Source organism: Simochromis diagramma, unplaced genomic scaffold, assembly GCF_900408965.1.
Source record: "Simochromis diagramma unplaced genomic scaffold, fSimDia1.1 OVJJ01000753.1, whole genome shotgun sequence".
In the NCBI taxonomy this organism is placed as follows: Eukaryota; Metazoa; Chordata; class Actinopteri; order Cichliformes; family Cichlidae; genus Simochromis; species Simochromis diagramma.
In genome coordinates, this window is record NW_024387523.1 from 2206127 (window position 1) to 2231586 (window position 25460).

A 25460-nucleotide genomic window follows, 5' to 3' on the forward strand; every position below is an offset into this window, starting at 1 on the left:
TAAAACTCTGTTCAATTACTAAATAAAAATGATACAGAAAATAATTTAGCAATAATTAATTAAACAATTCAGTTAAAGAAGATTAAATGAATGCTGTAGATGTAAATTAACAAATTAAAAATAAATATCAAATACATGGTAAATGAAAATGAAGAATACTCTCACGATACTCTCATCAAATAATGCAAAATGCTTGAGATTCACTATAAAACATAATATTCATAATAATATACTCACACTGTTTAAATAAAACTTTAATACTAAACACGGGAGAGTAAGGCATCGAACTGTACTGTGTAAGTATAAAATAATAAGTATCCCAAACCTTACTTACGTGCTTAAATTTATAAATGAATATGTTCAGATATTTTCTACCACGGCTCAAAAGAGCAGTGCTTAATGAATTTATGAGCTCAGGTTTATGCTGCCCCAAATCAATAGCATTGGTAATTGTCAAAATCATTTTTATGTTTCTACAGTAGTTAATTCACCAGCACATGCAAGCGCTTTATTCCAAATTATGTTTTTAATGCTGATATATTGTTGTTATCCATTCATTTCCATTAGTTTTCAAAAAAAAAACAAACAAGAAAAATAATAAATGACATAATTATTTCTTGATAAAGATGCCAAATTACAGTTATTTACTTATATCTCCAAACAGAAAAAAAAATAGTTTTGTAGCTAAATGTTATACTTGATTACTTTTCCCCAAAATTTGGATATAAAAATGTGACATCAGTTTGTAATTTGCTGTAAAATAAAGACATAATTTTTAGTTTTAAACAAGGTCTTGGAAGATTTTTAAATATTTGTGTTTTCTTGTTTGTGTGACACCTGGTCTAATAAATAATACGTTAAGCACTGTAACTGACATCCTGAAGATTACACCTATGGATAACACATAGAGATCGACAACCACTGGCACTCACGTTCAAACCTACAGGCAATTTAGAGTCACCAAGTAACCGAACCCCACTAACTGCATGAATCTGGACTTTGGGAGGAAGCCGGAGAAGCCAGAGAGACACAAACATGGGGAGAACATGTAAACTCCACACTCTAGATGGTGGATTCAAACACAGGACCCTCTTGCTGTGAGGCAACAGTGCTAACCCGCACATCTGTTGTGCCTGGCTAATGATTGTCTCCCTATTTCAGTGGTGTGAATGGCTGGAGACATTTTTCCAAGCAGCTTCACACATTGAAAACTGACTGGGAAAAGCCAAAGCGAGTAGAGAACAGAGAGCGTCCCCCGAGCTGGGCTCAGCAGCAGGATGGCTGTCTTAAAAATGTTACATGTGGACAGATGTAAACAAAAGCAGTTTGAGGTTTTCTGTGCTGAAGCCACGAGTTGTTGAGTCTTACACCACAGCTGCTGTTTCACATTTTACTGCAGGGTGCAGCATTTGCTTTTAGAGAAACTAACAAGTGCATAAGTGTCTCACTTTGCTCACACCCACTGATCTAAGTCACTCCATTACTATTCTCTTATTGATTATTATTCCTCTTTTTTCTTTTTATTTGATCACTTACATATTTAGTTTTTAGTTCTCTTGAGTGTAATTTATCATTTTGGCACAGACTACATTCGATATATGTGTAAATACAAATGTCGCACTTCATTCCTAATCATTTTCTTCTGTTTTTGTCCCTTGTGAGATGACTTTTCATAATCTCCTATTAGTTTATTAATGTTGTTTTGAGTGAGGCTTTGAGGTAGCCAAATATCCTTTTATTGCAACCACGGGAGTCAGTTTAATTCTCTGCAATGAAGAGCTAATTTGGTTTAAAGCACATATCACAAAGGGATTAAATGATTAAAGGGGCTACAGTTCCACAGGAGGTTGTAGTGCAGAGGTTGAACATTTCCAGCGTGCCTGCAGACTACACGTCTACTCTGTATTCTCTGTTGCAAAACTGTGAAATATTTTTGCTTTAAACACAGTTCCTCTTTTAAATATGAATGTTAAACCCACCCTTGGGTGTTACTTTTGCTCCCTCTCCCTGTAAAAGACTGTAACTTCTGTATGTATAGTGATACAGCATACAATGAGTATCCAGAAGCATCAACATGGTGGATCCTAGCAAATGAACTTCAATAGCAGAGCAATGGAGCATTTTCTAATCAGGACCTCTGGATGCCTTCAGTATAACCTATATATGCTTCAGTGCAGAAAAGACTGTTCTGTTTATTTGGACAAGTTTCCCTAAGGGAGTATCCTTAATCCAGCTGTCATTTAAATATATTGGGAATGGCATGCTAACTTTTAAACACATGATGTGATAGGGAAGCTTATTAGCTCCTGAAAAGCTGCCAGTTTGGAGGTCATCACCCAGCATTGACTATAAGGCATTTGTCACAGTTTACACTGAAAATCAAAGTCATCTCGTGTCTTCTCAAAAAAAGGAAAAGTCATTCAAATTATTGGTAACTATCTGAATCTTTTTTTTAAATCACTCATTGATATTTTTATATGTGCCTTTGTCACAGTTATATATTGTGGGAACTCCTAATACAGATTATGATGTTGTATATGTTGGATGCTGGAGCAATAAATCAGACACGTTCGAGACTTTTATGGAGGACAAGACTGTAGCTGCTGTTGAAGATGTGCAGTTGGACATTTTAACGTCAGTCGTCACTGACTCGTTTTTTTTTTTGAGCCAGCCTCAAGTGGTCATTAGGGGTACTGCAGCTTTTGGCTCTCACCTTCACAGCTGAGTTTCCATCTCCAGCTTTCTGTCCATTTTGTTTGAATAAATTAAGACTTTATTCGTTTAAAAGTTTTAGAGGTCCTGATTTGTGAATTTTTGTGACACAGCCAGGCTCTGCCTGTTTCCAAGGTTTGTGATTAGCTTTTTTTTTAACCTTCAAAAGAAAGAAAACTCAGAAGAAAAAAATTCAAAAGTTTACTCCAGACTCCTCGGCAGGGCTTTGAAGCTGCAGCTACCCTTAGATTATTAAATAGGATTTTTAAAAAAAAGTTTTATATATAAAAGAGGAGGAACTTGGACCCATGACTTTATTATTTCTGAAAGCTCAACCTCAGCCCTGATTGTCCAAGACTAGTTTTGTTTAGAGGGCTTGTTCCATCAGCTGCAGGATCTCTGCCCTCCACATGAACTCCAACTACCTAAAAAGGGGCCAAACCTGGAAAACCACTCTCTCTTCAGCAGTCAATATAGCATCTATCACTCACCCAAGATTTCTGCTTTGCAAAAAATAAAAGATCCACACAAACAAGGCAGCCTTGATAAACAGCTCACAACATGTAACAATCTTCGTTATTCATTTTTAGTGTTTTTTTTTTATATGACTGTAGAAACCTTCCAGCAGAACAAGGCTTTTTGACCTCTGACCTCCAAAAAAGGGTTGCAGGGCATCTCAACCACTATCGACGTATTTCATTTACTGCAGACCCCATGGGTCGCAGTAAAGGCCAAGTATCACGGAGTTGTTGGTCACATCTCAACTGCTGGATGAATTGTAATGAAGCGTAAACATTCATGATCTCCGGCTGGTGATTCTCTCTCTTTTCCTCCAGCGCCGCCCTGTGTGTTTTGGATTAAAATGTCTCTCAGCTGTTGACCGGATTGCATTAAAATCTGCTTCTGACATTCGTGGATGAAAAATTTTAGCAACTTTGACAAGCGCCTGGAGAAAGCGTACCTTAATTTGAAGTGTTTCAGCTCTTTACTTGCCCACAGCGCACATTCAGCCGCCTCCTGCCTCTCATCTGATTAGTGGTCTGTATGTGTCGGGGAACACTGAAGTTGGCTCGGTAATAAGCATTATAAGGCGGTCTGCCGGAGCCCAGTCTGGCTGTGGGAGGGGTCTGCCAAACCTTTCCCTCTAATTGACCAGGGAGCAGAATCAGTCGGGGGAAGCGAGCGGCCACAGACGGAGAGAGAGGTACTCAGCAGACCGCATGTTGGTGCTTAATAGCGTATAATTGGAACACATTACCTGGAATTAGATTTATTAGGCGTCGCATGGTTACTAAGTGTTTTGGAAAAGCGATTTGAAAGCCAGAAAAAAGCAAAAGCTTAAGTGTTGGTAAGCAGTGTAGCTATTTTATTGCCTGTAATTTTACTGTCTGGCGCTGAATTATTCTTTAGACTTCCTTCGCTACACTTTAAAATGCGTGCATGCCCACGGGTGAGAGAAGCGCAACCTATAGATTTTCCTTGTAAATAATGAAAGTTCAGCGAGTTTAAACATCTTACTGTTTTCTTTTGCGTGTGCGTGTGTGTTTCACTTCCACAGACGGACGCATGGGCTCGATAAAACGGGAAACCCAGCCCATGCCCAAATGGCTGATCTGGAACTGTTTTACTTTGATCAGCCGGATCCCAGAGACGTCTCCCTGGTTTTAGATGAAGAAAGTATCGGCGACAGCGGTGAAAAGTCACTTCATCCCGGCGGAGGAGAGTGTTCAGCACCATGGACAGAGATCAGGGGAGCTCCGCGTCCGGAGGAGGAAACGGAAACATCTTTTACTTGCAAACACCAACATGATGAAGATGCTGATGATGTCCAGCTGATAGGTGCGAGTCCAGAAACCTGCAGACTGAGTCGGCGATCCTCGAGTGAACTGTACGAGGAGGAGGAGGTAATGGAGGAAGCGGAGGAGGACATCCCGGAACTTTACTTGCTGTCCGACGACGACCTCTCCTCTGAGGACTCGGGGAAGTCTGTGGATTACGGCTTCATCATCGCCGTGACTTGTCTGGTAACTGGCATCTCTCTGGTCGCCATAGCTTACACGGTCCCCAGGGACGTCCGGGTGGACCCGGACACTGTGACCGCCCGGGAGATGGAGCGTCTAGAGAGGGAGAAAGCCAGAGTGGGAGCCCATCTGGACCGGTGTGTCATAGCGGGACTGTGTCTGCTCACCCTCGGGGGCGTGCTGCTGTCCACGCTGCTCATGATCTCCATGTGGAAAGGGGAGATGATGAGGAGGAAAGCCTTCGCCTATTCCAAACACGCAGCAAAGTTGTACGGATCCATCAGTTTGAGAGCTGGCTCCAGCCCCACTCGGGAATCCTGCTCGCATTTGTCAGTGGCTGACGAGGATTTAGAAGTGCTCAGCTGAAATTATGGACAGGACAAGCGGAAAAGACTCAGAAAGTGCTTAGAAAATCCTGTCAGAGCTGTCCTATAATCGGCAGGTTTAATGCCTTTTTCATTTCTAACAGCTAATGCTAGTATTTTGGTTAATAGATAGACTTCTTTTGAAAGGATAGGCTTGCATTTTTTCACGTCTGTTGTAATACAGTCCTCCGCATATGGGAGTTATTGGTTGCTGTTATTGTCCCTTCAGCTCATCCAATCTCAGTACAGATGATAGGGGCCACAATCCACAATCCTCTTTCTGGGTAGATGCAGAAATATATATATATATAAAAATAAGGCTAAATATAGTAGTTTGATTTGGATGAATACAGCCCAAAAGAACAGAGCTATTGAAGAACTCACAGGGCTATTTGATAGCAGTAAGTTGCTTTAGGTACGGTGAAGCATGAAATACAGTCAGGAAGCCCAGGCTGTGCAACAGATGCACTGAATGTGCCAAAACCAAAACACTGCACAGCAGGTTTCTAAAACACTGAAAGCTGGAAAGCTATAATGGTGGCTATCATTTTCTCATTTGTGTTTTCAGTTGTGCAGGAAATACCAAAAAATAAATAAGTGGTCACATCACAAGTGAGCATTCGATTTAATGAAATGGGCCTCCTCAGTTTTCTTGAACACCACTGTGAGCACTAATATGTTAGCCCAGTCAAAACAAGCATCACTCTTTGTGTTTTTATCCATCCGCTGAAGCGAAAACACAATGAGGGAAACTTGATTTTTGTTATGGTCAGTTTAGACTGCTGAAGCCTGATGTCAGCTTCCATTACTCATGTGTGAAAAGGGATTGTGGTTTTAGTCCACCATCACTCAGATTAGGAACAGTTACAGCAAACAAAGACATGTTTTCGTGCACCCACTGTGTGTGCATGCTAGTGTTGTGTTAAGATAGACTTGAGCAAATGTCAATCTATTCTTTGGGTATGTATAGACGGTGATGTGCCATATAAACACCGAGACTTCTGAGGCTAAAACCACGATGTATTCTTTCCTGAAATAAATATTTTGTTTACATTGGAGGTACCGTAGGTGGTTTTCCTTGTGAGGATCTCTGACCTAACTTGTTGTTTACCACTGCATCCGCTGCTGCTAATGATGCTGCAACTTCAGGAAACACTTTAAATGCCAGCACATACTTGTGTGTTGAAAGGCCTGTATGCTGTAGCTGCAAACCTGAACCAGGAGTGGTGTCGTGCTGTAAAGATCTGTAGCCTTCAGTTTCCACCTTGTCAGCAACAGAACCCTGCTGAATTACAACTAACAAAGCTGTGCAGAGCAGGCTTAGAAAAATAACAATAGCTTGAGTCCATGTTGGAAATTCTGTTTGACATAAATGTGGCTTGGTGAAGCGATGCTTGTATTTGCTCAGATTTGTTGAGACGCAAATAGTAATACCACAGGAGGTGTAATTAGATTTTGTGGTTGAGCACCGATGTCGGGGAAGCTCAGTGTACGCCGGATACACTTGGGGGTTTTGACTGCAGATGTTCAAACGCTGACAGAAAAAGACAGAAAGAGAATCAACAAACCCCTGGGGAAAAGCTCTCCTGGTAATTGGAGTTACTTAATTGCTCATGGGAGGCATGCGAATCAGTGAAAAATAAAACAACCCCAGAGCATTTCAACAGCTATCTCAATCAAGCCGCTTATCAAAAGAACCAAACCATTCCAGCTGCAATATTAGAGTGAAATGTCACATTGCATTGAAAGGGGAGGAAGCGAAGAATCGCCCGTTCTCACAAAAGAAGCTGCGAACAAACAGTTTTATCCCCTGCTTGGGGTGTGCAGACATGTGTGCTGTGCAATAATTGGAAGTGCTTATGGCTGGCAGGATTACATTATCCTCCACATGACCTTCTTTCTCTCACCTCGTTAATGTAATTAAATAGGTGCAATCCGCTGACCTGTGTATGAAATATTAAGTCGATTTCTGATGCTAATCTGTCCTTACTTAATATAGCATCCCGAGGAGTAGTTTTTACAGTTGGGTGAATTTAGAAGGGAGAGAAATGCTTTTCTTAGATGCTTTTATTTTGGGATGAAGTGTTGAGAATCTCTTACTTTTCCCAAGCTTCTCTTATCTGCAGCAGCTGACTATTTCTCACGTTTTCCGCGGATTGCCTTTTTCCATAGCTTTCATAGAACAGCTGTGAGCTTGTTGCATTAAATGTGTGGGAGAGAGTGGTATTGCATAGTAAGAGAGTCAGTATTCACAGTAGTGGAAACATGAAAGTCAGACTCCTAAATCAACGCAACCTGCAAAGCACTCAGCCCTATTGGGGCTGGCGTCTGCAGAGATATTAGTCTTTCCAGCCCTTGTTCATTAGAAATTCTCCCAGTTGGTATACTTATTTTGAGATTTGTCTACGAGCATGCAGAAAATGTCTAATTTTAACATCAAATTATCTATGTATATGGGAATTAGAGACAATAAAATGTCCCACCAGTAATAAAGTTATGTTTTTTTCCAGCTTTAAGTAGCTTTGAGTTGTTTTTTTTTTCTTCCTTTAAAGTATTTGAAAACCTGGTAATAGAAGGTCCACATTAGTCATAGTTTATTTAATTCCACTGCCTCCAAGGCCAAGAATAAAGACTCGTGCTTACCTTTAAAAAGTCTTTAATACACTGAGTAATATTTGTGACTCCAAGTGCAACAAAAACAGTCAAATTCATTGTTAATGGAAACCCACAAACTATTCATAAATCCATGAAAGGTTGTGTCATTTCCAGCATGTCTGCATTTCCGGAGAAAGACATACTTATTGTCATTCAGCTAAATTCCACTCCTGGTCATCCACACCCACCTTCACAATTAACTGCTTCCATGAAAGAACTAATTTGTGTAATGCAATGATGACATGCAAACGTTCAACACTTGGTGAACACTTCTGTACAGCTGCGTGGACGTGGTTTGATCAGGGTGTGACTGCCATTGGCGTTTTCTAGATAACAATCTATTGATTTTTAAGGATTTCATGACATTGTAGAGGCGTTTATAAGGTTATGATATGTTCAGTCAAGCAAAGACAATTATTTCACAACCCAGAGTTTACCCCCAACAACTAATGGGAGTACAACCGGGAGCTGGAATAAAGTTACAGCAACATATGTTCAGAACTGATCCAGAAGACCTTTTATTTTACTTACTTTTCTCCAAGTCCTCCTCCCCATTTTTATCATATTTTACAGTCATATAAAAGTTACATTTCTTCATAACTGCTGAAACAACTTAATTATATTATTTCAACTGGTAACATGCGATTTAATAAAGTTTAGTTCAACCCAGTTTTTGTTCTTGCAGCCACTCATTGACCTCTATATGCATCCATGTGAGCTTGCATAAGTTCACGTGTTTATGTAACTGTCCCAAATGAAAGCTTTGTTTCACGTTTGAGCTGTTGTGAGCAGTCCAGGCAAACTTACAGCCAAATAACATCCAAATAAATGCCAAAAACTGCAGTTCCTCTAACGGCCACTTGAAGCTGGCTCAATTCAGTCAATCAGAATAGACTCCCATATTAAAATGTCTCAATTTGGCGCTGCTTGAGTTGGTGAACCTTATGTTGAAGGGCCGCAGGGGCTTGGGTGCAAGTGTCACCTACTTTGTTCTGGTGAAGGCAAAGAATATTTTTTGATGGATGCAGACATCTTTATTTGCAGTCTCTGTGGAAAATGTGCATGGCTTTGTTTTGGAAGGCTGGCAATAAGAGAGGATTTTTTTTTTTAATGCAGCAACCCCCAACTGACTTTGATCTATTTCGTTCTTTCTTGGGGGGGAATAGGGGAAGGAAGATGGGTTACTCTTCACCAGACCTTTCCAGCGAAACTTTCTTTTAACTGTCAAAACTTTCAAGCAGACAAGTCTAACCTGAGGTGATGGGAGCTGATCGGTTTGATGTGGGTGTTGGGTCAGCCAGCTTATTTTACACGGCATTTATAGCAAATTACTCTTACGTTGGATAATGAATCATTTTAATCAACAGATAAATCTCTAAATATTTGTTAACTATGATGCAAGCTGCACTTGTGAATTCGTATTGGCGTTTTTATTTTTCCAGCTCATTTCAAGCCATCAAGAAAGGCTGAGAGAAACACAAATACAGACGTCTCTCGTGTGAAATAACCGCTCTGGTTTTAACTCAGGCTCATAAGAAATTACAGCCTGCTCATGTTGAAGGTGTGCACGAGAAGGGTTAAAGCGCCTTGTTTCTTCCACAGGCACATTACTACTGATGTAAAGGAGCTGGGACACTGCAACAGCTTTAATTGGTGTCTGTGTTTGTTTGTTTATTTATTTATTTCTCTCGCTCTCTTTTTTTTTTTGCCAGGGGACTCTCCAGACACAAAATCAAACCTGCAATAAAAAAAGCAAACAAAAAAATCACACATATTCACACACACACTGGAAAGGATCCCACAAACACCACCAGTAGCTGGGCTTGTGTGTAAAACGTACACCCCTAAGGACTTCCCAGCAGATGGACGGACAAACACTCTCTTGCAGTGCATGCACATTCATGCACGTACATTCATAGCCCCTGGTCCTCGTCCCCCTATTTTTCATGAATGGAGTTAGTCAGAGTAATCATTCAGGGCAGCTGGCAGCAGGAAATGGAATTGGATTGCTGAGGAGGTCACTTGGGGTCAAGAGCTTGGGCGTGGCTGTTGGACACTGGGGATCAGGAGGAAGGAAAGCCTTTGTGGCTGTGCTTTACATCAGCGTCTGGCAGTAACTTATCATCAGCTGTCACAACCACTCATCTCACTGAGTGACAGAGCACCGACTGCACTGGCAGGAAATCTCGCTGGACATCACACAGTCTCACCTACTTTGTTCTGCTGATGTGATAAATTACGAGTAAGATCATGTCTCCTGGTCTGAAATGCTTCTCTTGAACCATTGCCTTAACTTAATGACTTATTCAATAATGATTCTCGTTACTCCCATTGTTGCATAGCAACGGCAGGCAGCCTCAGTCGCAGCTCAGAGAGTGAAGAAGGGACAAAGGAGGAAATTCTTTAAAAAAAAAGGAGTAAAAATAACAAGTTGGAAATAAAATCAGCGTCCACGTCATTTATATGCTTTATTCAGTCAACTCAGAGGCTTTAAAAACCAAATCCTGCACAAACTGACAGCCTCCTCTTTCAAGCTGTCTTTCAGGAGGTTTTCAGAGCTGAAAGCCATCGAGGCGGATATATACCTGTAGGCTGCATCTTAACTTGAATTCTGCGGGGACGCAGGGAAGCGTCAGCTATCTGCACGTATTTACTGATCAGTTTCACTTTAAAGGCTGAATCAGCTTTCTTTCAACTTGCTGCAACTCTTTTACTCGTGTTTCATCTCGACCAAAATTTTGAACCAATTAAATATTCTGAAGCATTGTGTGTGCTACTTTTTACTGCTTCTCTGCCACAAGGGGTCACCGCAAGAGGATTTGCCAGACATTTTTGCTGGGTGCCCTTCCCCATGCAACCCCAAATGCGATTAAAATATTCTATAAAGTATTACATAACTTTAAATTTATACCAGGTTTTTCTTTAGGTTGAGAAGAAACAACTTAAGTAAGCATAGCTGTTGCTATATCTAGCGTTTTTAGGTAGATTACACTGGCAAGTTAGGTGGCAATAAGGCAGCAACTTGCTTGCTACAAGGAAAAAAACAATCAGTGGTTTCCCGGTGATTGCACTGAATATTTTTGCATTCAGTCAGGAAATTGGACAACATGCGCAGTGAGAACATGCAAACTATGCACAGAATGACCCAACAGGTTTAAACTAAGAAACTTACTATTTTTCTTTCAAACAGTGCACAGCTGTGCCACCAAAAATAGATATGGTTCACTAAATATATAATTAAAATTGTACTTTAAAAGACATGGGAAGAATAATTCATTTGTTATGTGAAAAAGAAAAGTTTCTTGCACTTCCTGACTTGCAAAAAGCACATTTTATGAAATTAGGTCAGAGGTGATGGAGAGAAATAAATGCCTAAAAGAGCTTAAATCATTTAATGAAAATGCAGTAACATTATTAGATATGAATGAAAATACATCAGTTGCATCACTAATGAGTGCTCATATTCATGTTTGGTTATTTTTCTAAAAGATAACTATTGCATTTTAAGTAGTCTGACAGCTATGAAAGACATCTACTGATCTCACTCCAAACTTACATTTATAAACTGCCTGCATCTTCCTTTCCTTTGTTTGTGGTGATTAAGTGAACCACCTGCTGTAGGTTGAGCAGCACCCACATACTCGTGTCCCTTTTTTTTCTTTTGCTTATCGTTGTCCTGGAAGAAATGCAGAAGGGACACCATAACCATAGAAACGAGGTCAGCCTGTTGCTACGGAGAAATGCCTGTGTGCCACGATGGCTCAGTGTAAGAGAGCTAAAGATGCTCTTCTCTTGATTTTCCACTTCTAATGGCAGCTGTGGCATGTGTGAAAACTGGCACATTTCCTCTATTATGCCTGCTATAAAGACACTTTTTGAACTGCAAACTTCATTTGAGGAGACGTGTCAGGTGCTGTCATCATACGTCTCCTGTTGAACATCCACCTCTGCACGAATGCAAGAAAAAGACCAAAAATACTTCCTCTGTCTGCAAACCTGAACAGATCAAACATAGAGCTGGGGTTACAGCTGGTTCTTATTGAAGTAGGGTACCTTACATATAGATATCTGATCACACATATAACACACCTTTGATAAAGACTAATCAAGCTCAGTTTTTTTCTGTGCTCACTGGGAGCTCGTACAGTTAAGTTGCTCCGTTGTGTCGGTCTCATCTGAACCAAATTTCTAGGCTGTGCAAAAGAATTACTGCCGGTCCTTGTGTTACGTTTTTTACATATGAGTGTGTGTATATTTTTTTCAGGTTTGGCACCATGGAGCCAAACAATTAGCCTGAGATTTGTTTGATTGGTGATTACTTGTTGTGCTATTTTTACAATAATAGTGACACATTGTAAATTACTTCATTGTTTTCTCGATTCTGAAATTTTGTTATATATTATTATTTAATATGTGTAACTATTTTGATTTCAGATTACTTTTTACCTTATTAAGGTGTTGTTACATAGTACTTAATTTTACTGATCCTTTTTTGAGCTATTTGTTATGTGTTTGTTATATTTAATGAATAAATACATCTCATCTTATCTCATGAGGCCAACAGCAGGGCTTTTAAAATGGAACTTAACTGTGGAAGTATTTATTCAAGAATTAGACAAAAACAAATTAGACAGAAATAGCAGCCATCAGTTTTGGTCAAGTTATTTGAAAATAATAATTAGTTACTAATTACTGATTACCTCTCCAAAATGTAATCTCATTACTTTACTGATTACTTATTTTCAAAAGGAATTAGTTACTTAGTCAGTTTTTAAAAACATGATAAACAACCTGAATAGGTAATAAAGCAATAGACCTTTTAGCCCAATTCTATTTTTTCTGCATAATCCATCATATCAAATAGAATCAAATGACAAAGTCTCTTTTTAAAAATTGTTTTATTAGTTTTAATATTTCAATTTTCTGCACAATGAATCAAGCAAAAATTAAACTACATGCAACATTCTCTGACTGGAAGAAATTTGTTTAACATTTAAACCTATTTTCTGCTAATTCCGGCATATCAAATAATTTTTTTGTGTGTTTACACTCACTCTTTCAAATAGATGCAAGTAAAACAGAGCAAAAAATAAATAAAATCAAAGGTATAGCAGCACTGAGTCCTGTCGCTCTTAAATCTATTTTCACCTGTTTAGCAGGAGTGCAGCAGTCGGCGGTTTGCCCGGTGCCGCAGCGGTCATGTCAGTGGGGATCCTTTGTGAATTTCACATTCCGTTGGCAGCGTGCTAAGTGCTTGCTCAGATATGAACTTTAATTTTTCGCTGTGGAAAGACGTTTTCTTCCCACACAGAGTGAACAGTGGACACTAATGTTTTTGTCACTTTTCACAGAATCAAACTCAAAGTAAGGTCAGTACTTCCGAGCTTTAAACGCTTCGTGGTCGTACTCTCTCCCGCACTCCATATTACTGTTGATCTGCACGCATCTTTTTACCGCGGACGTCGTACGCTTGGACGTCATTGTCATGAGACATTCTCACAAATAAAATCACGGTTTAGTAATGCAGTAATGCAGCGAGCTTACGCGAAAGTAACAGTGATCTCATTACTTTTTTTGCACTAGTAATTCCTTACTTTACTTGTTACTTGATAAAAGTAATCGGATTACCGTAACACATTACTTGTAACTTGTAACACGTTACTGTTCATCTCTGACAGTCACACACAAATACATGTGTGTAGAGAGATGAAATCGTTATGTTCAAATAATACAAACAATTATATTTATAATAATTGTAAATTGCATTTATCATTGTGGGGTTTTATCTGTGAATGGATTTAGAGTTTGTGTATAGCAGACAAAATCTTATCCCATGATTAACTTCTTTTTTCATTAGATATAACACTGTAACATCAGACCTCACACTGACCCTCATGTCTGTTAGCTGTTTTAATTTAGTATTCTGGCAGATCTGAAAGCAGTCGAGTATCAAAGGTGCTGTTGTAGTATTTTTATTAGGGATACGCTACACATTATACTCTGCATTATAGAAATATACACACCTGTATTGCTGTATGTCTCTTGCAACGCCCAACCTTTTTCCTGGTCAAGGCTGGGAGATAGATTAGCTTTAAAAGTAGTAAAAAAAATAAAATAAAGTAGCAACCTGTTTTCTTTTCTTCCTTTATTCTCACTGGTTCATAGGTGTGGTCATAATATATGTATAAGCACTTAAAAAGAATTGATCTACAGACACTACATCCTATCTCTGTAGCGTTTTCACAGAGTTGAGAAACGACATATTTATAATGTAAGAAGTTTGTTATCTTAGTTTTACATTTAAAGGTGATTTAAAACATCATACATCATAGAGATAAAAGGCACAGCCACCCCTGCATTATATACACAGTACAGTGCTACAGCATTCATGAAACCCGTGACAAATTTCCTAGGTGATGGCTTTTTATAGTCTTAAAATTACATCTATTAGCCAGAGTGTGCGTTTTTTCTTAAAGGCGCCACATAAAAAAAACCCTCAGAAATGTCTATAGATCCTCAGGGGTGCGGCTGATGGACTATTCATGACTGTGAAATAAATGTGCTATAAAAAAGTATAAAATGCTTGATTGCAGTAGTAAAATAAGTTATCAAAATGACTGAAAGCTTCAGTTGTGAATGTTTGTGCAGCGACGAGTATAATTCACATGTTTCTGAGGTCTGCAGGCACAGTTTATGCTGGATGTTTTGGTCTTAAAAAAAATCGGATCTATCAAATCCATGTGCATCAACACGGGAGCATTTGGAAGCATCTCTGTCTAAGAAATAAATTATGTAAATTCTCTGTCTGCAATTCACTGAACAGATATTTCAACACTTTGGGTGGTGGTGGAGTGAAAGGAGGAGGGTAAATTAAACTCACAGCAGGACAGGTTTGCTTACCTTGTCTTTGATTTATGTTGCAATTTATCCCACTTGCCAGGTTTTCAAATCCGAACACACAGAGCCTACCTGAGCAAGAACATAAAGGATTTCTACAGAATACTAATTCCTTTTAAGTTGCTATTTAGGGTGAATCTAAATCTTTAAGTGCATCTGGCGTCCTTATCCCAGATGTTTACTGACTCAGTGGAGGTTTGCTGAGAAAGAACCACAGACAAAAGCCTTAGAGGGCTTTATTTGGAGAAATCAATTGAGTGCAATCTTACAGTATCAAACACTGCAAGAGTGGGTTTTTTGTAACATTGATTATGTCTATTCTTTTTGTGCTGCTCTATCCAAATCAATATTTTATATTTGCGACTGAGGAAGGCTACAGTCTCGGAGCTGTGGCTTTTCTTGTCATCCACCGCAACTATGTAGAATATCCGGGAAGTGTGAAAGAAAACTATTTCATTGGAGTTCTTTTATTTACTTTTAAGTGTCAGGAAGCTACATAGCTAAAATAAATGATCCACTGGAATGTTTTTGTTATTTGACAGTTTAAGTTCGTGCCTGGTAGAGATTATTTTGTTGCAGAAATATATTGTAACAAGATGCGCACCGGAATTTGAAATGTCACTTCACCCACGTGTTGTTGGTATTGTTTTGGTTTTATTTGTCCAGAATTTAATATCCATCTCTGAGTTTTTACCTCCTCCAAACACCAGTGGGAGTGAAAAGAAACTGTAATCATGATGCTGAAAGGCAATATTGAAATGCAACTTCATGTTTTTGTTTTTGGACATAATAATAATCTTTGATAGTCTTTGATTTCATTGTTATCTAGTTTCTAGTCTCTTGATTTCTGTCTCGGTGCTTCCCCTGTGTTCCTTGTGTCACGTCTGATCTAGTTATGTTTTCATGTCTGTGCTTCTCCTAGTTTCCGTGTCTCGTGTTTCCTGTTTTACTTTGACAGTGTCATGTTAGTGTTTTCAGTTTTGCTTCCCCGGTCTCGTTGTGTGTGATTTCTCCCAGCTGTGCTCTCCTCCTGTGTCTCATTTCCTCGTTATCCCTCTGTGTATTTAAATCCTTTGCCTTCCTCTGTTTGTTGCTGGATCGTTTGCGCTTCACTCACTGTATTTCCCACATCTCAGGTTTCCATGTTCCAGGTCTCAGGTTTTTAGTTTCTTTATACTTGTTTCTAGTTTCCTTCCTGTTTACGTTTTGTCAGTTTTGTCATTTTTTTCCTGCGCTTTTGTTTGTGTTTCGTTCTGCCTCAATAAAAGGCACGTTTCAGTTTAAATCTGTTGCCAAAGTCTGCATTTGGGTCCACGCTCCCTCCATGGCAGACGTGACATCCTGTTTGAATTAAATCTCTTTAGCTCCTCCCCCTTTAACACTACTTTACCTTCAAACAAACTTAAAGGGAACTGATTGGCTGTCCCTCCTAAACAGAAGGTTTGAACCACAAGAGAGAAAGGACTTACAAAGCCAGAGTTGTGTGTGAGAGATGACCATGTTAGGGAAATCCTCTCTGTGACATCATGCAGATTCATGACTAGAAAAACTGTCTCAGGGATTACTTTCACATACCCCTGTAACAATATATGCATAAGAGAAAGTAAGGAAAAGTATTATGGATCCACTTTTAGGAAGACCTTGGCATTTCATAAACGACGCTTATTTGCTTTCTCAAGGAGAGAAGGTGCATGCCCCCTTCTATGGTAAGCTAAAGCTAGAGCGAGCAGTTGGTCATCTTAGTTTAATGCAGCCTAATGTGGGTTTTATGGTCCTGCACTGCACTCGCTGGCCACACACAGAGTGGGATAATGGGGAATCCATCCTCCGCAGAGGCTACTGAGACACACTTGTGTGGAGTCCTCCAAAAGAATGCTGATTGTTTGAACACTTGGCTTGAATAAGAAAGGGAGTAACAGCTGAGTACACTTAATAAAGGAAGGATAAAAAATCAGAAAGCTTACATATGAAACAGACAATAGCAGCAGTGGAGACTATTCATTGTTTTTCATCACTTCACTACAAATAATCTTTGTCTGACTGTAATCTCCATGACACGGGCTAAGCTAAAGGACAACAGCAGCACAAACGCTCCACCTTTTGTTCACACTCCCTCTAAGCGACAAAACTCAACTTATTTAGGTGTAAGTCTACAAAGTTCTGCATGGCACCTACTGGTATAGTATTATGTGCTACAAATGCTACAACTCAAGAAAAACGCAATATTTCATTTAATTAAACACAGCAGTAAAGACGTCCAGTACAAGTGAAGTTATATTTAAATAACTGTAAATCTATGCTGCTAAATTACTGCAATAAAAATAACTCACTGGTTATAACACAAAAGAACAGGGTAAGAAATGAGGAGACAGTCAAAGTTTGCAGTGTGAGACAATATAATAGATTTTGCAGTCACAATTAGCAATCGCACTCCTGCACAGCAGCCAGGTGCTGCCACAAACCAGACTGCCCAAATTGACCCTGCCAATAAGCCCCGAGGGAAAACCGTTAATGTGTTAATGTTTCAGTATCTACAGCACCACAGGACAGAAACATTATAATTATAAAAAGCTAAAACCCGAGTGGAAAACAATCACTGGTTGACTGGAACTCAAAGAAAAAAGAAGACATAAAGTAAATACACTATAACGACAAAGAAATGTCACATCTGAAATTGAAGTCTACGTAGCATGAGCAGCTGCAGGGCTGTAGGTCTATACCATGAATACTCAGACGTGAGTCTCCATAATAGAAAAAATCAACAATGAATTAAAGAGCATTTCATTTACACTTCAGCTTTCATTAATATTCCTCAGGGGAAAACAACCAGCCACCAACTCTCATTTACAGCAACTCATTTACCCTGGAAAAAGTATACTTTTTATGAATGCCAGCACGTACTGTTAATTGTGCCAGAGAACATGTTAGGCTTGGTTGAAAAGACAAACTATGGTTTGCATTAGCTGAACACACATAAATCTAGGTGGCTGTGAGCAGACTGTAAGTTTGGGCATGATGAAGATACCTACTAGACCTCAAGGATGGGTTTTATGGTTTTAACACACCTTACTGTGGAACATCAGTGATTTGATCAGTGTTTCAGGATTTTCAACATCATACACCCTCACCTGGGTGATCAGTCCTCAGGTTGTGTCTTGGGAACTTGTGCTGTCCAACAGGTTGTTCCTTTTGCTCCACAGCAATTTTAGCACTTTCAGTGCTTTTCAGCAGCAGCAGCATGTTCCTGATGGCTCTCTTGAGCAGCTCGGTGGCCCCATGGAGTGAATGGCCAAGCAGTGGGCCCTCAGTACCCTGTTTTGGCAAATTTCTATGAGCTCCTTGTACTTGGCTCTCTTCCTCTTGAATGCCTCTTCCAGCTGGTCTTCTCGAGGCACGGTCAGTCCAGCAGGACCACTTGCCTCAACGATTCTGACACTGGAACCATGTCAGGTCTGAGTGTAGTCACGGCTATGGTGTCTGGGAATTTGAGCCATCACTGCAGGTTGACCTTCAGCTGCCAGTGAGCTGTTGCTGCTTCTCTCCAGCTTTGACAAAAGAAATAAAGCACTTTGCTGTTTGTTTTGCCGTCTGATGAAAGAGATCGCTGCACAGATGGCCTCTGCGATAATCCCCAGCACCTGGTTGTGATGCCACCAATATGTCTCCCAGGGCCTTTGGGCGACAGCTGAAGATGTGTTCCAAGGATGTTATTCCCTGAATATTCCCTGGCACAGGGGACATATTGGGGCTTCACCCCATGAGGAAGAGTGTGGTTGGGCTTAGGAGGACATTAAGCTAATACTACCATTCTTACTTCAATTGTTTCCAATACTGGAAAATCACCCAGAGCACAAATTCACATGCACTACATCTCATTGAAGAGAAACCTCAGTACAACTGCTTATTTGACTGGCTTCATATTTGTTAGGTGTATTTCTGGGAACCCAAGTAAGTGCAGTGTTGAATTCGATGTTGGATGAGTGATTCTCATATTTCGGATAAAAATATTTCCCCTATAGTGACTACAGCCCAGAAAAAGTATTTGACACCTTCCTTATTTGTTAGTGTTTTTTCATATTTGTCACATGTATATGTTTCATCAAACAAATGTTAATACTAGACAAAGATAACCCGAGCATCTCGTATCTCTTAAGTGACCCCTAAAACTAATAACTGGTTGTGCCACTGTTGGCAGCAATGAACCACAAACAAGTAATTATGATAAGTCTTTCACATTACGGTGGACGAATTTTGGCCCACTCGTCTTCACTTTTAATTCAGCCACATTGGAGGGTTTTCGAGCATAAACGGCACAAACGTTTAAGGTCATGCAGAGCATCTCAATTCAGGCCACTCCAAAATCTTTATTTTGTTTTCTTGGGGGGTTTCAGCCCTTTAGAGATGGACTTACAGGCATGTTTCAGATCACATTCTTACTGCATAATCCAAGTGACACAAATAAATAGATAAATAAATAAATAATAATGGTGTTTTGCCACGAGCATCCTGTTTTTTCCCAGCTGCAGACCTCGGTGTGAACAGTTTTCGTACAGGTAAAACTTTCATGCTGAAAGAAGCGGTTGAGTTTTTCAAACATGATTTTTCAGGGCTGTGATTAATGCAAATGAAATTCCTTTCAACCTCCTTGTAAAACTGAAACGGAATCTGCAGAAGTTGGAGAAAAATATGCATACTCTCTCTTCCTCTCTCTCGTTTTTTGGTTGCTATTCAGGTGAACCTAACGAGCAGTACTCCCAAAATATTCCTTCACAGTCTGGCAGATGTTGGCTGAACAGTGCAGATCTGTGGAGTTCAAGATGTGCCAGCTGACTCACGAGCATGTGAGTGACTCGTCGTGACAACATATCCATCATCGTGCCGGAGCCAAAATAACGCATGTGAAATGTAAATGGTTTCATTGCACAGAAAACACACACAGTAATCTCTCTGGTGCTGCAAAGGTAATAACCTGAAGCGAATAAAAAAAGATTAATTACACAATGTAATGCAATGCCTAAAATACTGCTCGTCTTCGAAAATATATTTTTTGCTTTACTGTGGTTATATGCAGGAGGAGGTGGCAGTGCTCTTTAATGTCGACTTGTGTGTTTGAAAAGAAGTCCTGATGAAACATTTCAGGTTTCAAATCTCGAAAAACAAAAACAACGTCTCTTTGTTCTCGGTCGGCTTGAACACCAGACCCCATCTGTTCTCCAGGGTGAATTATGCTGTCTGTCATTCAAACCAGATCAAACTGAGGTGATTCACATCTGCATCATGAACAAACACGAGGCAACTGGTGCAAAAAAAATACATGTACTTACAAGCACTTTGTTTCTGGTTCCTTACGCAGGAAAATAATGAGCCTGCATACCGAGCGGGAAACTTCACAGACTTCATCCAATCCCAGGTTCCCTCCTTCAAATCTCTTGTAATGCAGATAACAACACTGAGCTCCTCTTCAGTCTGATTTTTATCCTCTGGCAGCATAACTGCAATATATACAGTACCGTGCCTTCGTGGTGTGCTACTGGTTTGGATTTTCTTTCTTTATATAAAGTAAGCGATGGGCTTCCTGTTGAAAACCACCTCGTTTTACCTAAAGTGTTAACTATGTTGGCCCAAGATTTGATATTTTATTTTAGCAGTTTCTGGATTCATTAAACACTCTCCATGATGATTTCTTTCAAGTTTATCTGCATAATTAGCTATTAGCTAATTAGAGTAGCTATTTTATTTTAAGCTAAGCTGTATTTTGAGTCTTACAGCCTCCTGGTCATGCTCAAAAGGAGAAATAGAAAATCTCAGTGAAAGATTAATTTTAGGTTGTTATTTTTCCCTCTTCACTGACAATAGGGTGGCCAATTTTCCAGTAAATGCTGCAAGTGAGTCAGAAAACCATCTTTGCTTTTGTAAAATTGCAGGCCGAAAAAACAACTCATGGGGGCTTTAAATTTATGTCTGTATACTGACGTCATATCATTAATGAGTGTAAAGCCCTGTGTGGTTTGATGGATTCATACAAAGGTTTTTGAGTGATGATTTTGAAGACCCCAGATCTTTGAGATTTGGGCATCACACTGCAGGTGTGGAATTTGATATGTAAACATTTATGCTTAAAGGCATTGAAGAAAACATCTACTGATACCTTCATTTAAAGCTTCATTAAATGCTTGGATCCAGACACATCTGTTCTCTCCAGACTTGAAATAATAACTTGGATCAGAGATCTTTGCAAACAAATGTGTCCAAAAATGCAAGCGCTCTAATGTTTATTTATTAAAAATGAGTTACATAATAAATTACAGTGTTTTGTTGTTTTGATTTTAAGATCGATAACTTTACGGTAGTTTCATTTTAATGAAGAAAGACAAAATGTTAAAAAGAAAAATCCAGATAAAAACTACATTATATAAAATGTATTAATTGTTTAACTACTTATTCACTCAATGACATGGAAATCAATCTATAACCTTTGCGTAATCTTTTTGGTATTTTCTTTCTGGGTTTTTGGTTGATATGCTGTCTCTCTCCTTTAAAATGAATACACCCAAAAGATTTAGAGGCTTTGTAAGTGAAAAAATTGAAAGCAAAGAAATTGTCAAGGTTTTTTTTTTTTAACATATCTTATCTTTACAAACTGTTGCATCATCTCCCTGTGTATAATCTGTGATTCTCTGAGCTTCTGATATAATACTGGCATGGCAGTAAAATCTGACATGATAATACACTCATGTCTTCATCCCAGCTGCAGCGCCAGGTTACAAAAATCACGAGGTGCTTGCCCTGTAGACATGGCGACTTGCGGGAGTGGGTGACATCAACTTTGTTCTACAATGCTGTTCACCTGCACTGTATGGCAGGTATAATGGTGTCCTTAAAGTTAGCATTCTAGATAACCGACTGTATCTAGACATATTGTTTTGGGTGCTAAGTTATCAGCTAACACCAGTAAGTTTGGTTAGCAAGCTGCACCCGTGGCTTTTATGAGCACATTGCACAAACCGACACATAGTTACACTGCTGACTGAGTATAAATGAATACTAATGCTGCTATATTCTCAGAGTAAGTATATTTGTGAACAGGCTTCTGCCAAGGTATTCACAGCTTTATCTGCAGAAAATAATCAGTTAATGCTGCTTTAAAGCCATCAAAGCCAAATAGTAGTCTGAGCATGTAGCTGTGGTCTAAATAAAAGTACCACTGTTATTCTTCCTGCTGAGTTAAGCTGTGTGTTTACTATCAAAGACATAAAGCAGAAACAATTCTATTCCCATTCTTGGGTCTAGCACAAAATGGCCCTCAAGCTACCACAATACACCTGCCATGTTCACTTCCTGCAGAAAATTGTGGCGCGATTGACAGCACAATAGGCCGATGAATAAAAATGGGGGATGTTTTTCTAAACTGTATTTGCAAGAACGTAATTACTATCAAGCAAATCTTTTTATAGCTGGTGTGCTGTTTCTACACTGCAGTATATTGCAAAGCTGCTACTTTTAGTGAGTGCAGTTCATTCACAGACAAGATCAATGCATTTTTCCATTCTCACTGAATTTGCTTTGTTCTTTTTCTTTTTATTCTACTTAAACACAGCCTTACCTTACAGCTTGCTTTTTTTTGATCAGACAGCACACATGGTAGTCTACAGTTGTGTATGTATGTGTTCTGACAGTGGGGGGGCAAAGTCATCAGGCTGGTAGGATCAAAGCGCTGAGCGCTTACTTTCCCTCGCCAGAAACTCTCAATATTACAGATAAATTACTAAGAAGACGACAAATTGTCTGACCTCCGGTCTCACTTCACACTGTGAGCGTGTGCTGTGCAGACAGCTCAAGGAGCTCAGTTCATTTTATTCAGCTTAGAATATGTGAGGGTGAAATGTCTCAGTTGGAGGCAAATAAAAACATGTCATCTTCTTTGCTTTTTCCTGAGCGGCTGTTTGCTGATTCTGGACAATTTTCTTTATGAAACCTGAAAAAGCAATGCATGCAACATGAATCCTGCACTTAACACAGCAACACAGACAAAACCAGTGTTCTGATCTTAGTCCACTGAAGCCGTGGCCCTCTCATTCAGCCTGAAATAGCTTCACATTTTTTAAGTGATGCTATGAAATTCTTCAAAGATTTCTCTCAGGATAAATTAAATTTCATTAATGTACCTTTATGATGAATCATAGATTGTATATAAAAGATGGAAGCAGCCACCGTAACGTCACCCATTGTTTTTGCCCCCCTTTTTTTAAATGAATACTTTTGTTGTTTTGGTTTAGTCCGATGCATAGCAATAAACTGTAAATAAAAGATGGACATGGTAACCATGGCACCCATTGGTTTGTGAAGCCTTATAGAAAGAGTGCAAGAGGTCCAGTTAACCCTTTAAGACCGGTCGGAGCGGGCACGCTCCGTTTTGCGTAACTATTTTTAAATCCCTGTAGAACTGGAACCACGTAAGCTATCACAATAATTTTTTTTTTGCATATGAAACCAGAGGAGTTGTACTTACATGTTATGCCATCAGTTTGTCCTAGGTCACGGTTTCCTTCCACATATAGCTTTGCAAAAATTGCATAAAAAGCACTTGCAGCAACAAAAACATAATAATCCATAAACACGCTTTACTGATCCAATGAGCTGTTCGTAAAACTTCCTATGTTGGAACAGACGTCAGCGTGAACTATCGCATGTCCGCCATTACCTGCCCAAAACCGGAAGTGACGTCATTTTCGCGGAAAATGTAGTTTTTTACCTTCAGGGCCTTATAAGCCTATACTGGTGTTTTTAAAAGTCATGTTTGACTTTATGCTTTTCTCTATAGTTTCTGGGATGCTTAGAACTCAAATTGCACTGCTTTTTTTTTTTTTTTTGCAAATTTGCATTAATATATAATATTATAATATTTATTTTCGTTTTTCCTGCAGTAAATAAAAATTTGTGTATCTCAAAACTAAAACTATGAAGACACTCCAAATACATTTCCTGTTGTTGGAAACTATTTTGTGCAACTTTTTTGTATTTACAGTTTTGAGGGATAAACCTCTTAAATTTCACTGACTAGAAATAATGTAAAAAAACAAAAAAAAAACAAAAATGATTTTCATTTTTTTGTAGTTCATTGCACTTTTTTGCAATTTATGTAGTTACCATTCACTTAATGCATACATATTATTAGAATTTGGGCTATAATGGTTGTATTAAGGCATAGCAACTTGAAATGCTCCCAAAAATGGCACTGCAGCATGTAAAAATATACAGATAAGCTCTGGCGGACTTTGTTCTGTGGTAGGTCTTAAAGGGTTAAGCGATTGTAATGAGTCAAAGTGAGCTCTACCTGTTAGCATACCTGTCAATCACAATGCTAATTTTCTGTCTTTGAATGGATATGATACAAAAAACATTCAACCACCGTATATATTTTTATTAAGTAGAAAAGTATTTATATAAAGTTGCTGTAAAAACATACCTTTAAGTCAACTTTTCCTTTATTGCTGTTTATCTGGCCATTTAACCCTCTCATTGCAGTCAGTATCAAGTGGCCGCTCAAGAAACTGCAGTTTTTAATATTTACTTGGGTTAATTTTTCAGTGCCTGAGAAATACATGGAAAACTATTGAAACTAACATGCAGTGTTAAGAAAGTTACTTTTAAAATGTATTCCACTATAGATTACAGAATACATGCCGCAAAATGTAGTTGTTGTTTTTTTTGTTGTTGTTTTTTTAACAAACAACAACAAACAGAGTTTGCATTGCACAATCAGATTTCGCCCATCTCTTTCTTCTTCGAATTTGAAGTGGTGTCGGAATTTCCAACTAAGAAATGCATTCCTGCCTGTGCACTGCTTGCTCTGTTGTGCAGGATTCGGGTCCATTGTGTAACTGACACCACCAACATTAACAGGGCGCTTACATTGGAGCCTCTTTCGTGTTTGTTTGGGTTTCCAGCAATGCCTTTAATTACCAAAATTAAAGAGGGGATAGAGAGGGGATAGCCTAACATATGAAACAGGAAAAGACCACCGTGTAATCCATTATTTCAACAAAGTAACTGTATTCTAATTATCACCTTTTAAAACTGTAACTGTAACGGAATACAGTTACTCATATTTTTTATTTTATTTTAAATACGTAACACTGGTACATGTATTCTGTTACTCCCCAACACTGCTAACATGTAAAAATTGTGCATGTTAGCATTTTAATGTGAAAGATTTAGCTTACTGCATAACTGTAAACACATTACTGAGCTGCTTATTAGGGGTGCAACGATATTCGTATCGATATTGAACCGTTCGATACAGGGCTTTCGGTTCGGTACGCATATGTATCGAACAATACAACATTTGTAATTTATTTTATCAATTTTCCTTCTGACGATGCTGTCTGTGTTGAGCGCTCAGTGAATCTGTGTTCGACTACTCCGCCCAGGCTGCACTGTCGAGCGCAGATCCACTGAGCGCTCAACACAGACAGCATAGTCAGAAGGAAGAGCGCAGGGCAAGCTAGCGAGACAGAAGTTAAGCTCTACTTGCAACATTCAGATCTGGCGTTTGGAATTATTTTGGTTTTCATGTGACGTATGACCCTGAAGGTAAGCGAGTCATGGACTAAAGTAAAACAGTATGTTGGATGTGCCATGCAATGCTCAATTACATTGGTGTGAACTAGTGTGTTAGCGCAGTTAGCTCGTTAACATGTTTGCCGTCTAGCCCCATGCACGGAGCGATCGGCGGTAGCTCGTTAACGGAGATTTGCCGTGTTGTGGCATTAAGGTCATTTCAACGAGATTAACCTGAAAGCACTAGTGG

At 39.1% G+C, this 25460-nt stretch overlaps 1 protein-coding gene across 2 annotated transcripts; it reads left to right on the plus strand.

The window, feature by feature from the left end:
- The first annotated feature begins 798 nt into the window (after positions 1-798).
- Positions 799-10258, plus strand: LOC120727292 (transmembrane protein 74). Of its 2 annotated transcripts, none has more exons than XM_040021546.1 (2): positions 799-4060; positions 4271-10258. In XM_040021546.1, exon 2 carries the CDS (start codon positions 4317-4319, stop codon positions 5097-5099), a length of 783 nt encoding a protein of 260 aa, XP_039877480.1. In that variant the 5' UTR covers positions 799-4060; positions 4271-4316; the 3' UTR covers positions 5100-10258. The 2 variants fall into 2 exon arrangements, with proteins under 2 accessions (XP_039877480.1, XP_039877482.1); XM_040021548.1 differs by having other exon boundaries at positions 799-3916.
- The last annotated feature ends 15202 nt before the right edge of the window (positions 10259-25460 follow it).